General features: G+C 39.0%; 2 protein-coding genes across 6 annotated transcripts in view; one reads left to right on the top strand and one right to left on the bottom strand.

Moving 5' to 3' along the window:
• The window catches only part of RNF220 (ring finger protein 220), a 253,434-nt gene that overhangs the window by 40,127 nt on the left and 199,926 nt on the right, over positions 1-13,381 (top strand). The gene's annotated exons all lie outside the window — the stretch shown is intronic.
• Positions 7,007-7,335, bottom strand: LOC116529451 (40S ribosomal protein S27-like; the record flags this gene model as incomplete). The annotated part of the gene is made up of 1 exon (XM_032247351.1): positions 7,007-7,335. A coding segment is annotated over one exon (270 nt), but the record flags the coding sequence as incomplete, so codon positions are not given.

Below are 13,381 nucleotides of genomic sequence, written 5' to 3' on the forward strand. Positions count from 1 at the left end.
GGTCTCACTCTGTTGCCCAGGCTGGAGTGTGGTGGTGCAGTCTCAGCTCACTGCAACTTCCACCTCCCAAACTCAAGTGATCCTCTGTCCTCAGCCACCTAAGTAGCTGGGACTACAGGCACGCACCACCATGCCTGGATAATTTTTGTATTTTTTGTAGAGACAAGGTTTCGCCATGTTGGCCAGGCTGGTCTCGAACTCCTGGACTCAAGCACAATCCACCTGACGCAGCCTCCCAAAGTGTTGGGATTATAGGCATGAGCCACCATGTTTGGTCTACCCTGATTCCTGTATCCATTCTGATGGTGATACACGTTTGGGTTATTTCTAATTTTTTGGTACTTACGAAAAATGCTCTTTGGGAGGCCGAGGTGGGTGGATCACGAGGTCAGGAGTTTGAGACCAGCCTGGTCAAGATGTTGAAACCCCGTCTCTACTAAAAATACAAAAACTAGCTGGGCACGGTGGCACACACCTGTAATCCCAACTATTCAGGACGCTGAGGCAAGAGAATCACTTGAACCTGGGAGGCAGAGGTTGCAGTGAGCCGAGATCATGCCATTGCACTTCAGCCTGGGTGACAGAGTGAGACTCCATCTCAAAAAAAAAAAGAAAAAGAAAAATGCTGCTATAAACATTTTTATATGTATCATGGTATACAGGTCCAGAGCTTCCTTAGGGTAGAGACCCAAGAGTAGAATTGCTGGCACCTAGGGAAAGTGCTTCTTCAACTTTACTAGCTAATGTCAAACTGTATTCCGAAGAGGTTCTACCAATTTGTTCTATTTCCAGCAGTATATAAGAATTTTTGTTGTTTCGTATTCTCACTAGTATTTGATATTGTCAGACCCTTTCATTTTTATCATCTTTCTGGATATATAACGATTTCTTAGTTTAGTTTTGGTCTGCCTTTCCATGGTTACTGGTAAGGCGGAGCACCCTTTCACATGTTTATTGGCCATTTAAATAGTCTCCTTGGTGAAGTGCCTGTTCGACATTTTGTTCATTTTTCTGTTGGGTTGTTTCTTTCCTAATTTCTTCATGTGGGCTTAGTATTTCTCCTATTCAACTATTACAACTTATTAATGTCTTCTGTAAATAGATGTTCTAACTGATCTCTTTGTCTCCCATCTCAAATCCTTTTATTCCATCGTCTTTATAGTGACCAGAGTTCTATTTCTAAGAGAAACCTTGTTGTAATTCCCATGCCTAAAACTCTTCATTGACTCTCCGTTGACCTTGAAGTTAAATGAAGATCAACATGGGCTATGAGATCCTTCATCATCTGCTCTCTAATTTCTTACTTTGTCTCTTGCTGTGTCTTCTTAAATTCCTCCCCCTTCCCCTTCCCCTTCCCCTTCTTCTTCTTCTTCTTCTTCTTCTTCTTCTTCTTCTTCTTCTTCTTCTTCTTCTTCTTCTTCTTCTTCTTTCTTCTTTCTTCTTTCTTCTTTCTTCTTTCTTCTTTCTTCTTCTTCTTCTTCTTCTTCTTCTTCTTCTTTCTTCTTCTTCTTTCTTCTTCTTTCTTCTTTCTTCTTTCTTCTTTTTTTTGAGACAGCCTCCCTCTGTCACCCACAGCAACCTCTGACTCCTGGGTTCAAGTCATTATCCTGCCTTAGCCTCCCAAGTAGCTGGGACTACAGGCACGCGCCACCACATCTAGCTATTTTTTTCTATTTTTAGTATAGAGACGGGGTTTCACCATGTTAGCCAGGATGGTCTCGATCTCCTGACCTCGTGATCTACCCACCTCAGCCTCCCAAAATACTGGGATTATAGGTGTGAGCCACCGTGCCCGGCCTCCCTCCCGCCTCTTTACTGTAACCTCCATCTCTACCAAACTGCCTGCAGTTCCTTAAACACATAAAATTGTTTTACATTTGCCTTTGCCACGGTTACCCTTTTTCTTCCCTTTGCTCTTAATTGGGAGAATACCTCCTCATCTTTTGAAACTCAACTCAAAGGTTAGCTCCGCTATAAAACCTTTTCCAACTCCGCTTATCCCTCATCAATCCCTCCATCCTGTATTTTGCCAAACACACGATCTTTATTTCTAGCAAGGTACCTGTTTATTGCATTTATTGGTTAATATGCCTGCCTCTTCCATCATATTATACATGGGAAGCCCCTTGAAGACGGAGGAATTTTTTCATTGTCTTTTGTTCTCATGGCCTAGCACAGTGTCTGGCACAGAGAAGGATATGAGAAATAGTAGAAATTGTTATTAATGTGATTACTGTTACTGAATACATGCCAATCTGTTTTCCTTATTAGACTGTAAATTCCTTGAGGAGCCTGGTACTTGGGTGGCATGTGGTAACATTTGTCTAGTGAATTACTAACTTACGAAAAACTTCTGAAAAGAACAATTGCTTTAAGCAATATTTAGAGTAGGAACATAGAAACATGAGTATTAACTTCACAGAGGAAAAAAAAAAAGCTGGTTTACATTTATCTCATGAGGATGAAATCTTAGGCTCAAACTAATTCAAAGTAAAATTTTATAAGAAAAAAAGTAATGTTTTATGCTTCAGTTAAAAAGTAAGGGGTAAAAGTGGGGAAAGCCTAACTTGTCAGTTCATGTAGAAAAGAAGCTCAAATCTTTTATATGATACTGTCTTTGATCTAAAAAATTAAGTTTTTGTGGTGAACAGTAATTTTGTGTGTGAATGTGACTGAGAACATGAAAATCGAAAGAACACAGTACTAGAAAGATAATGATTTGCTTAGCACCTATGTCTGCAGTCTGAACAGTCTGTCACTGTTACAGTGAAACCCTGTAGATGTTTCACCTAAGACTATCTTTGCTCAGAAAGAGGGCCCGTTCCTTGGAGTAACCATTCCTTTTTTTTTTTTTTTTTTTTGAGATGGAATCTTGCTCAGTTGCCCAGGCTGGAGCGCAGTGGCACAATATCGGCTCACTACAACCTGTGTCTCCCAGGTTCAAACAATTCTTCTGCCTCAGCCTCCTGAGTAGCCGGGACTATAGACGCATACCACCATGCCCAGCTAATTTTTGTAGTTTTAGTAGAGACAGGGTTTCACCATGCTGGCCAGGCTGGTCTCGCACTCCTGACCTTGTGATCTGCCTACCTCTGACTTCCAAACTGTTGGGATTACAGGCATGAGCCAGGGCACCCGGCTGGAGTAACCATTCTTAAACTGTTTTCAATAAGGCATAATGGTTGAAGTTACATAGGTGACACTGTCTCATAAACAAACGTGCAGCAATGCATAATTTCTGGCCCATGAGCTCTACCTCCACTTCTTTCTCTCTCTCCCTTAAGAAAATGTATTGTAACGGAAGTGAGCAATAGTGATGTTAATTATTATAGTGATTGCCTTGATCTCCACATTTTATTTTCTAAAAAGCGAATCATTTTTCTAAAGTTCTATACTTAATTATTAGTGTTAAGAAATTACCCTATTCCTGACAACTGACATCTTGGTTGAGAACGATATATACAGCAGTATATTTTGTTTATAGAAAGGAGAGAGGCTTTGGAGTCACACCAGCTGTGATTCGTATATTAGTTCAGTTGCCCTGTGATCCTGAGCTAGTTGCATAATATCTCTCACCTCCATCTAAAACATAGGCTACCTACTTTACAGATGGCTGTCAGGACAATAAATAATTACGTAAAACAGCCAAGATAGTACCTACCTCCTACATAGCTTTCAAATCTATATACATATCTCTGTTCCCCCTGCTACAGCCCTATTTTAAGTCACTTGCATCTATGTTCTGGATGATTTAGCAGCCTTCTAAATGGTCTTTTGCTTCCAGTCTTGCCTGCCTAGTTTTGTTCAGAGCAAAGGACATTCTGAAAGCTGACTTGAACCATGAACAGGTGTGTCCCTGGCAGGGAGATGAATATGTAGCCGCCGTGGTGCCTGTCACATGACAAGGACTGGTTTAGCATTTTATAGATCATCTCATTGAATCCTCACCATAAGCCAGTGAAGTATCATTTACCTTCTAAAAACTGGAGTTTAGAGAAGGTGAGTGACTTGCTCACTGCCACTCTGCTGGTACGTGAAGAATTCTGTGTGTGTCCAGGCCTCTGATTCCAAAGCTGATGCTCTGCCCCTGCTTCATCCTGCCTGTCCTGTTCAGTGTTCTAATCCTATTACTAAGCCCCTGCCTTCTGGGCCTACTGTACAGTCTCCTAGTACTCAGCTTTGCACACCACTTGGCTACAGGGACTTGATGGTGGATGCAAATATCTGATTTTCCTGACAGTCACATTCCTTACAGTATCTTAATAAACTGACATTGGCCGGGCAGTATCATGCCTATAATCCCAGCACTTTGGGAGGCGGAGGCAGGTGGATCGCTTGAGGTCAGGAGCCTGGAGACCAGCCTGGCCAACATGGCAAAACTCTGTCTCTACTAAAAATACAAAAATTAGCTGGTTATGGTGGTGCGTGCTGGTAATCCTAGCTATTTGGGAGGCTAAGGCACAAGAATCACTTGAAGCTGCAAGGCAGAGGTTTCCGTGTGCAAAGGTTACTGCACTCCAGCCTGAATGACAGAGCAAGACTCCATCTCAAAAATATAAACTGACATTCTAGTTTTATACTTCAGTTTTTTAGGACTTAGCATGCATGAGCCTCCCTGGGTTCTCTGGACTCGGACAGGATTGAGTTTCTGGACCAGCAAGGGTGAGGGCTGGACTCTGGTGTTTGATACATCTGATAAGAGCAGCATCACATGGCACAAGCCTTCTGGCAGCCAGCCTGCCGCTCCAAACTCCAAGCTTTTCCCCTGATGCCTACAGTTAGCCTTGATGACACTGATGACAAATCTTACTTGGTTTGAAACCTGGATACTTTTATAGACTTTTAGATAGTAACAGAAATGAAAGCTGTCTCCTCTTGGTTTCTTGAGATTTAGGACACTTCTCAAGCATTTAATCAACAAACATGTTTTGAGACCTCTAACAAGGGGAATGCAAAGAAATTCAGTGTTTTGCCCTTGCCCTCAAGAGGTTTACAACGTGATTAAGAACATTAGATTTTTTAAAGGCCCACAATTCAAAATACCGGATCACAGTACTTTCACATAGTAAACATTCTGTGTGTCATGAAGTGAATGCTTGATGTAGCTGAGCCTGACTTTTATGTGGAAGCTTGAGAAATATTTGTTGATTGTTGAGTATTGGCCTCCCAGATAGCACTCCCATAGGCTTGTCTCTAGCTCTGTGCGCTCCAAGAAGCTGCAGACTTGGGATATTTAGCTCCTCACTGCACAGCCCCACCTCAGTCAGTCTTCCACCAGCACCTCAAACTCAGCGTGTCAAAACTGATTTTATTAACTTTCCATGTTTGGAGAGACAGTATAACCTCAAAGTTAGGAGCATGGCATCTGTGATATTGGTTTCAGTCACAGCTCTAGGTACCTGAAGGACCTGGGGAAAGTCTCTGAACTGTTCTTTCTTTGTGTGAGGAAATAAGTTTCCTGTTGGGATCCGAGGAGATAGTGGATACAGCACATTCAAAGCAATCCCCGCGCATAGTCAGTAATCACTAAATGTTAGCTATTATCATCCATCATTGTCCCCAAACTTCCGTTTTTTTCCTGTCTGGTAACGATACCATCATCTATTCCAACCCTCTTCTTCACTCCGTCTCGGCTAAAGAGTTAGCAAAAACTGTATGTTCTACCTTTTTTTTTTTTTTGGAACAGAGAGTCACCCCATCAACCAGGCTGGAGTGCGGTGGCACTATCATGGCTCAACGCAGCCTCAAATTCCTGGGCTCTGGTGATCCTCCTACCTCAGCCTCCCAAGTAGCTGGGACTACAGGCATGTGCCACCATGCCCAGCTAATTGTTATATTTTTTGTAGAGAGGGGGTTTTGTCATGTTGTCCAGGCTGGTCTCTAACTCCTAGACTCATGTGATCTGCCCGCCTCAGTCTCCCAAAGTGCTGGGATTAAGGCATGGGCTACAGTGCCCTTCCTATTATACCTTTTTGTGATCTCTCAGATTATGATTCATTCAACATACACTTACGTTACATTTACCGAATGCCTAACTCATTGCTAGGCACTAAAGACACAGAGGTGAATACTTATCAGTCTCTGTGTCTGTAGAAGCAAATACATACATACCAGCAGACTTCAGATGATCCACATAATGGAGATACACAAAGTATGTTTAAAAAGAAATCTGAAAGAGATTTCCCTTTCTCTTTCTTTTTTTTTCTTTTTTTTCTTTTTTGAAACGGAGTCTCACCCTCCCTACCTGGTTCAAGCAGTTCCCCTGCCTCAGCCCCCCAAGTAGCTGGGATTACAGGCGTGCATCACCATACCCAGCTCATTTTTTTTGTATGTTTAGTAGAGATGGGGTTTCATTGTGTTGGCCAGACTGGTCTCGAACTCCTGACCTCAGACAATTTGCCCACCTCGGCTTCCCAAAGTGCTGGGAATACAGGTGTGAGCCACCATGCCCGGCCTCCGTTCTTCTTTTCCAAACCAGTGCCCTTGCTGAAGCCTGCATTGCCTCTTACTGTAGATATAACAGGAGGTTGGGTTTTTTATTGCATTTGAAATATATAAAAAATGTAAAACATAAATTCATGCCCATTGCAAAAAAATAATAAATTACAGAAATAATTAGAAAGTAAAAGTCTCTCTTACTCCACCTCTTTAATCCTAGTCCCTTCCACAAATGTAAAGAACTGGACTGCTTACTGTTTAATAGGTACCCTTGAAGACCTTTTCTATTTATACATGTATACATTTATGTAGATAGAATATGGTTTTTATACAAATGGGATTATACCATAAATGTGCTTCTTTCTTTTCTTGCTTAACCATGTGTGTTTTAAATTTCTTAATGTCAATTATAATAGAATTACCTTATTCTTTTTAACTCCTAAATGGTATTTCATATTTTGGAACTATCATAATTTATTTAGTTATTTTCCTGTTGAAAGCCTTGTGGTTTACTTCCAGTTTTTTATAATTGCAATCAGTGCTGCAGAGAACTTTTGGCACATAAATATTTTTTTCCAAAATGTGTTTATTGAGATGGTTTCCCACTCATCTTGATTCAGAGTGCTTTTAGTGCTGCTTCTTCCTGAAAGAACATCCTTCTGTAAGCCTTGCTTTTCCTCCTGTAGGCTGGCAGAGGACAGAGGAGCAGCCAACACACAAAACTACCGTTTGTGCATGGCTAAAGACTGTGGTGATTTTACAGCATCCTGTGCATTTCACATCCGTGAAGTAGGAATTGGGGCCGTGCACCAGGCGTTTCTTCTCGTGTTTCCTCTTCTCCTCTTCTAGAGAGGGATGAAGGAGATCCTTTGCAAGACGAATGTTCTCATGGGTAGGTCGTCACCACTGGAAAGCAGCACATAGATTTTTATAGACACATCTAGTTAGTTCTGCAAGTAAGTTTCTAGAAGTGGAAGAACTGAGTTAAAAGATGTTTTTGCCTGGCGTGGTGGCTCATACCTTGTAATCCCAGCACTTTGAAAGGCTGAGGCGGGCAGATCATGAGGTCAAGAGATCGAGACCATCCTGGCCAATATGGTGAAACCCCGTCTCTACTAAAAATACAAAAATTAGCCAGGCATGGGGGCGCACATCTGTAGTCCCAGCTACTCGGGAGGCTGAGGCAGGAGAATCACTTGAATCTGGGAAGGAGAGATTGCAGTGAGCCAAGATCTCGCCACTTTACTCCAGCTTGGTGACAGAGCGAGACTTCGTCTCAAAAAAAAAAAAAAAAAAAAGGTGCTTTTGTGAGACTATGTTAACTTACCCTGAAAAAGACTATACTTGTTTATATTCCCATCCAATAGAGAATGAGAATATTCATTTACATAATGAGAATAATCATTACACATCTCACCAATGCTGGATACTGTTAGTTCTTTAATTTTTACAAATCTAATGTATAAAAAGTGTATATTATTCTTTTATAGATTTTCTGTGGCTACTAGTGAAACTGAGCATGCCTTCATATGTTCATTGATCATTTCTATTTGTTCTGTGAATTGCCTGTTTATATTATTTGCCTATTTATCTATTAGATTATCTTATTCTTTTTGGTTTGAAGGTTCTCTCCATTACATTATGATATTAATTCTTTCTCTGTGATACGTGTTACAAATATTTTTTCCTTGTCTATTGCTGGTCTTTATTTACATTGTCTTACATCATATTGAAGGTTTTAATTCTTATATCAGTTTTTTCTGTGTGGCTTCTTGAGCTTGTGTTTTGCTTAGGAGGGATATTTCTATCCCTTAGAAGATATTATATATTTTAAATTTTCCTTTCAATAATTTGATAGTATATGGTGTGAATTGAGTTTATAACTTTGAGATAATTTCCAGTAGTCCCAACACAATTAAATAGTCCAACATCCTTTTCCTACTGAGTTAAAATGCCAGGTTGTACATGGGTTTGCTTCTAAACTCTATTCTACTCCTTTGATTTTTTAATTTTTGGTCCATTTGTGTGCAAACGCCACATTATTGTGATTATTGTAGCATTATAGAATTTTTAAAAACGTTATGGGACCAAAAACTGTGTTTCTACCTTCTTCTTCCGTGTGTGTGTGTGTGTGTGTGTGTGTGTGTGTGTGTGTGTGTGTGTGTGTTTTAGTAGAGATGGGGTTTCACCAGTTGTCCAGGCTGGTCTTGACCTCCTCACCTCAAGTCGTCCACCTGCCTTGGCCTTAGAAGGCGCTGGGATTACAGGTGTGAGCCGCCATGCCCTACTGCTCCCTTCTTATTATCTTTTCTTTGTCTTTGTCTCAGTAGTTTTTGTTCTCATAATTTTCTTGACTGCTTTTATACATTTCTTCTCCCAGGTGAACTTTAGAATACATTTGTCAGTTCCATAAAATATCTTACAAGTATTTTGATCGGAAATTCATTAAATTCATAGTTTAATTTGAGTTTCTTCCAGGAACATGATGTGTTTCTCATTTATTTTTGTCTTCTTTTAATGTCTTCAATAAAGTTTACAATTTCTTCATATAAATCTTGGACATATTGGTGAGTTTAGTCGCGTGTATTTTATAATTTGCTTGCTATCTTCCACTACATCTTTCTATTTGGTTATAGTTGATGTATAGGAAAAGGATTAATTTTTGTGGTTGATCTTTTATCAAGCCTTTACTGAAATCTAATGTTAGTTTTGAATTTTACAGTTCTTAGATTTTCTAAGTTGAAAATTAAATCACTTGTAAATCGTGATGGTTTTATGTATTTCTTTGCGATAGTCTCCTTTCTTTTTCTTGTCTTATTGCACTAGTTAGGACTTCCAGTGCTGTATTTAGTAGCTGCAACTATAGCAATGAAAGCAGCCATCTTTATCTTGTTCCTGACCTCAACAGGTATGGTGAATACTCTTTATCAAATTAAATAAACTTACTTATTACTGGTTTTCTGAGAGTTTTAAATTTTTTATTTTGTTTTTGTTTGCTTGCTTGCCTCTTAAAATCAGGAATGGATATTAAAATATATGACGTTTTAAAGGATCTTTTTATTGTGATCATGAAGTTTTTCTCCTGTAATCTATTCACATAATAGATTACATGAATAGATTTATATAATAGATTATATGAATAGATTTCTAAATACAGAACCATCCCCTGCCTTACTAGATAAATCTTTAGTCATGAAAATTGTTTCTTAAGAACAATTAAGCCTACAGTGTTTGCATTTATGTTCTTAAGTAAGCTAATAGCCTTTTTTATTTGTACTATCTTTGTCTATTTTTCATATTGGAGCAACATTAGTTTAGTACAATTGTTCTCAAACTTTTGGTCTCAGGACCCATTTGTCTTAAAAATTATTGAGGATTCACAAAGAACTTTGTTTATGTGAGTTACTTACCAGTGTTAGAAATTAAAATGGAGAAAATTTTAAAACACAAGAATATACAAGCATGCGTTTCATTGTTAATAGTTGCCAGATCAATGACATCATCATATGGCATTCCATTAGCTTCTGGAAAACTCCACTGTGCACTTGTATGAGAGGATAAGAAGGGAAGAGTCAAAACATCTTAGTTTCAATATCAAAATAGTTTTGGGTATGTAGACTCCCAGATAAGGTTCAGGGATCTTCATGTATCGCCAGCCTACACTCTGAGAACTGCTGATATGGCAGAATGAGTTTATCATTCTTCCTATGTACTAAAATAAGCAACAGAAATTATTTATGTGTTGAAGGTAGAACTCATCTGTAAATTATTTGAAACTGATGGTTTTTGAATGGTATATCCTTGCTTATCATTTCCATTTCTCCTATAGTTAATGTCTACCCAGGTTTCATATCTCTTCTTGGGTCAATTTGTAAATTTATGTGTACCTAAAAAATCATGAAATTTCATGTAGATTTTCATTTTGTTAAGAATAAAGTCATGCTTACATTACAATTTTTAGATTTCCTATTGAAAATTAAATTCCCTTTTTTTCCTTCTAATATTGTTTACCTGGGCATTTTCTCTTTTACTCTCACTTGGGTTTGCCTTAGCTTTAACTATTTTATTGTTGTGTGTTGGTGTGTTTTAAAGAACATTTTTGGTATGATTACTCGAGTTTACTGTTTTTTGTTTGTTTTTCAATCTATCTTTACTAATTCATTTATTTTGGTGGGTTTATTTTTTAAGTCAGATTTATTGAGGTATAATTTATATATAGTAAAACTTACCCTTTACAGTGTACAGTGCTGTGAGTTTTGACATGTAATCATCTAACCACCACCACAATCAGGACATAGAAGAGTTTTACCACCCTCACAAATTCCTTCATTCCCCTTTGTAGTCAGCCTCTTCTCGGATCCTCAGCTCCTGGCATCTTGTTCCCTGTTTTGGTAGTTGACTCCTTTTTGTTTCTAGAGAGTATTCCATTATATGGATATACTGCCATTTGTTTATGCAATCACCAGTCAAAGATCATTTAAATTGTTTCCATTTTGGGTCAGTTATGAATAAAGCTACTATAAACATTTGTGAACAAGTTTTTGTGCGAATGTAAGTTTACTTTATTCTTGAGTAAAGAACAATGAGCAGAATTGCTGGGTTAAATGGTAAGTTTGACTTTATAAGAAATTGCCAAGCCATTTTTCTGTTATTCTCTGTTGATTGGATTTGCATACTATTTGTTTTGTTCTTTCCTTTGCTTCTGTCAAATCTGTTTTTGAAATATGATTCCCCTTAGTGAGGGCATAGGATACACCAAAATGCCTCGTGCACAAAATGCCGAGGAGGACACCTCAATGACGGGATGGGAAAATGGAGTCATAGGAGGGAGAGGAGAAAAATGAGAAAGAGGAAAACGGAGAGCAAAAGAAGGGAAATAAAATAAAATGAAAATAAAATGTTAACATAGGAGGAGAGTGGTGAGTGCATGGAGCTAGCAGTGAGACTTTCTAAGAGTCTTGTTGCCAGTCTCCTGGGGGCTCATGGGGCTCTCAAAGACAAATTTATGGGAGGGAAAAAATGTGGTAGGGGTTCAGTAAATATTTGATTAACTAATTGATTAATTCATTAAGGAGCTTGATATTTTAAGTTGGTTATAAGAAGCAAATTTGTTAGAACTGCAAAGACATGAACTAGAAACAGTAAAAACATTTAAAACCACATGGAAAGATGAGTAAGTTGAGAGAGAAGAAGAACCCTGAAAAGTAATGTAATGGTCTGGAATAGGAAGAGGGGTTGGCAATGGAGATAATCAACTAGTCATAAAACTATAGAAATATAGCACAGATTGATTTGGAATAAACATAGGAACCTAGTGAAGATCAAGGGTGACCTTCTGAATTCTCTAGCTCTAGCACATGCCATCTGTCCCTGGTTGACACCTGATCTGATCTCATAACGCCCTGGGACCAGACAGCCAAGCAATAAGGAAGGAGTGGTACTGAGGGAATGTAAGCTTTGGGGTGGTAGTAAGGGGTCCATTAAATGCTCCTGAAGAATGCTTCCGGCTTTCAGATCTTGTGATTCTTGTGAAAATATTGCTGGAGTGTCATATTCCTAGAATAAGGATTCTCTTAATTTGGAGAAAGGCCCTAAGACCTTCAAGGGGAAAGAATACACAAAAGCTATCAAGTAATTCAAGCCAAGACAATTACCATTAGTCTCTGGAGGTGTTTAATTTAGGAGAGAAAGTTCCTTTCCACTGCAGAATTTGTGGAAATTATTTGGTTACCAAGGGTCCAATGTTTGTATAATGAAGTAAGGTAACTGCCTGTCTTAGGAGAAGGAAAAAATGATGGCAGGACAGATGTCTTTTTCCATTCAGATTATATGAATTTTGTACACAGCTTTAACATTACATTAACTATGACTTTAGTCCTTGCCTCACAAGAAAGATCATTCACTTCTCAGAGTGCTGGAAAGCCCATGGAGTTGAGATACTACATAAGAAAATAAATACAGTGTCATGTGAGAAATGACATTAAAAAAGGTACATTATTTAAGAAACCTTTATTAAGGACCGACTAATTACTGGGAGCTGTTTTAGGCACTGGGAATACGGCAGTGAACAAAACAGACCAAGTCCCTGTCCTTGAGGAGCTTCCTAAGTTTTGGTGGGAACATAAGGGGTCAAGGAAGGCTTAAGAAAAGAGTGACATTTGCTACACTTCTGATCTGTTGTCTATGTGGCAGCCAGAAGATTTCTAAAATCACAAACCTGAAAACGTTATTCCCTGGCTTGGGTCTCACCAGATAGCTCCCTTTTGCTTTTCTGATGAAGATTGAAGTTGCACTGGCATGGCCTGCGGAGTTCTGTAGCATCTGGCCCTTTCCCTCTCTGGCCTCATACCCCTGTGCCTCTTCCATCTGGGGTGGGACACTCTGCGTTCCCACCCCACTGGACTTCTTTCAGTTTCCTCATCATATCACTCCTCCTCCTGCCTCAGTGCCTTAGCACCCACTGTTCCCTGGATCTGGAACACACGTCCCCCCAACCCCTCCTGCTCTCCTACCTATCCCCAACCGCCACCAGTCTTGCCCAGTTACAACCACTTATCCTTCAGCTGCAGCTCGTATTAATTCCTCAGCGTTTTCCCAACTGTTTCCCCTGCCTGCAGGCTACATGTACTCTGCCAACACCCTGTGCCTAGCTTCCTCTCTCCTCCTCCTCTTCTCTGCCTCTTTCCTTGAACACTAAACAAATGAAAACAAAAATAAATATAAAATAGTAAATTGAGATAAATGCTTCAAAGGATAAGGAAAAGAATAGCTTATAACATTTTAATAGGGAAATACCATTATATACAATAAGTAATATATTAATATAATTACATATTATATACATAATATATAACTATATATTATATATGTAATATAGAAAATATATATAATATATAATATTTATGTATAAAGAATATATAATATATTCTTCACACAGTAGGTG

The sequence above is a fragment of the Sapajus apella genome, unplaced genomic scaffold (assembly GCF_009761245.1).
Source record: "Sapajus apella isolate SASKATOON/1434 unplaced genomic scaffold, GSC_monkey_1.0 scaffold62, whole genome shotgun sequence".
NCBI lineage: Eukaryota > Metazoa > Chordata > Mammalia > Primates > Cebidae > Sapajus > Sapajus apella.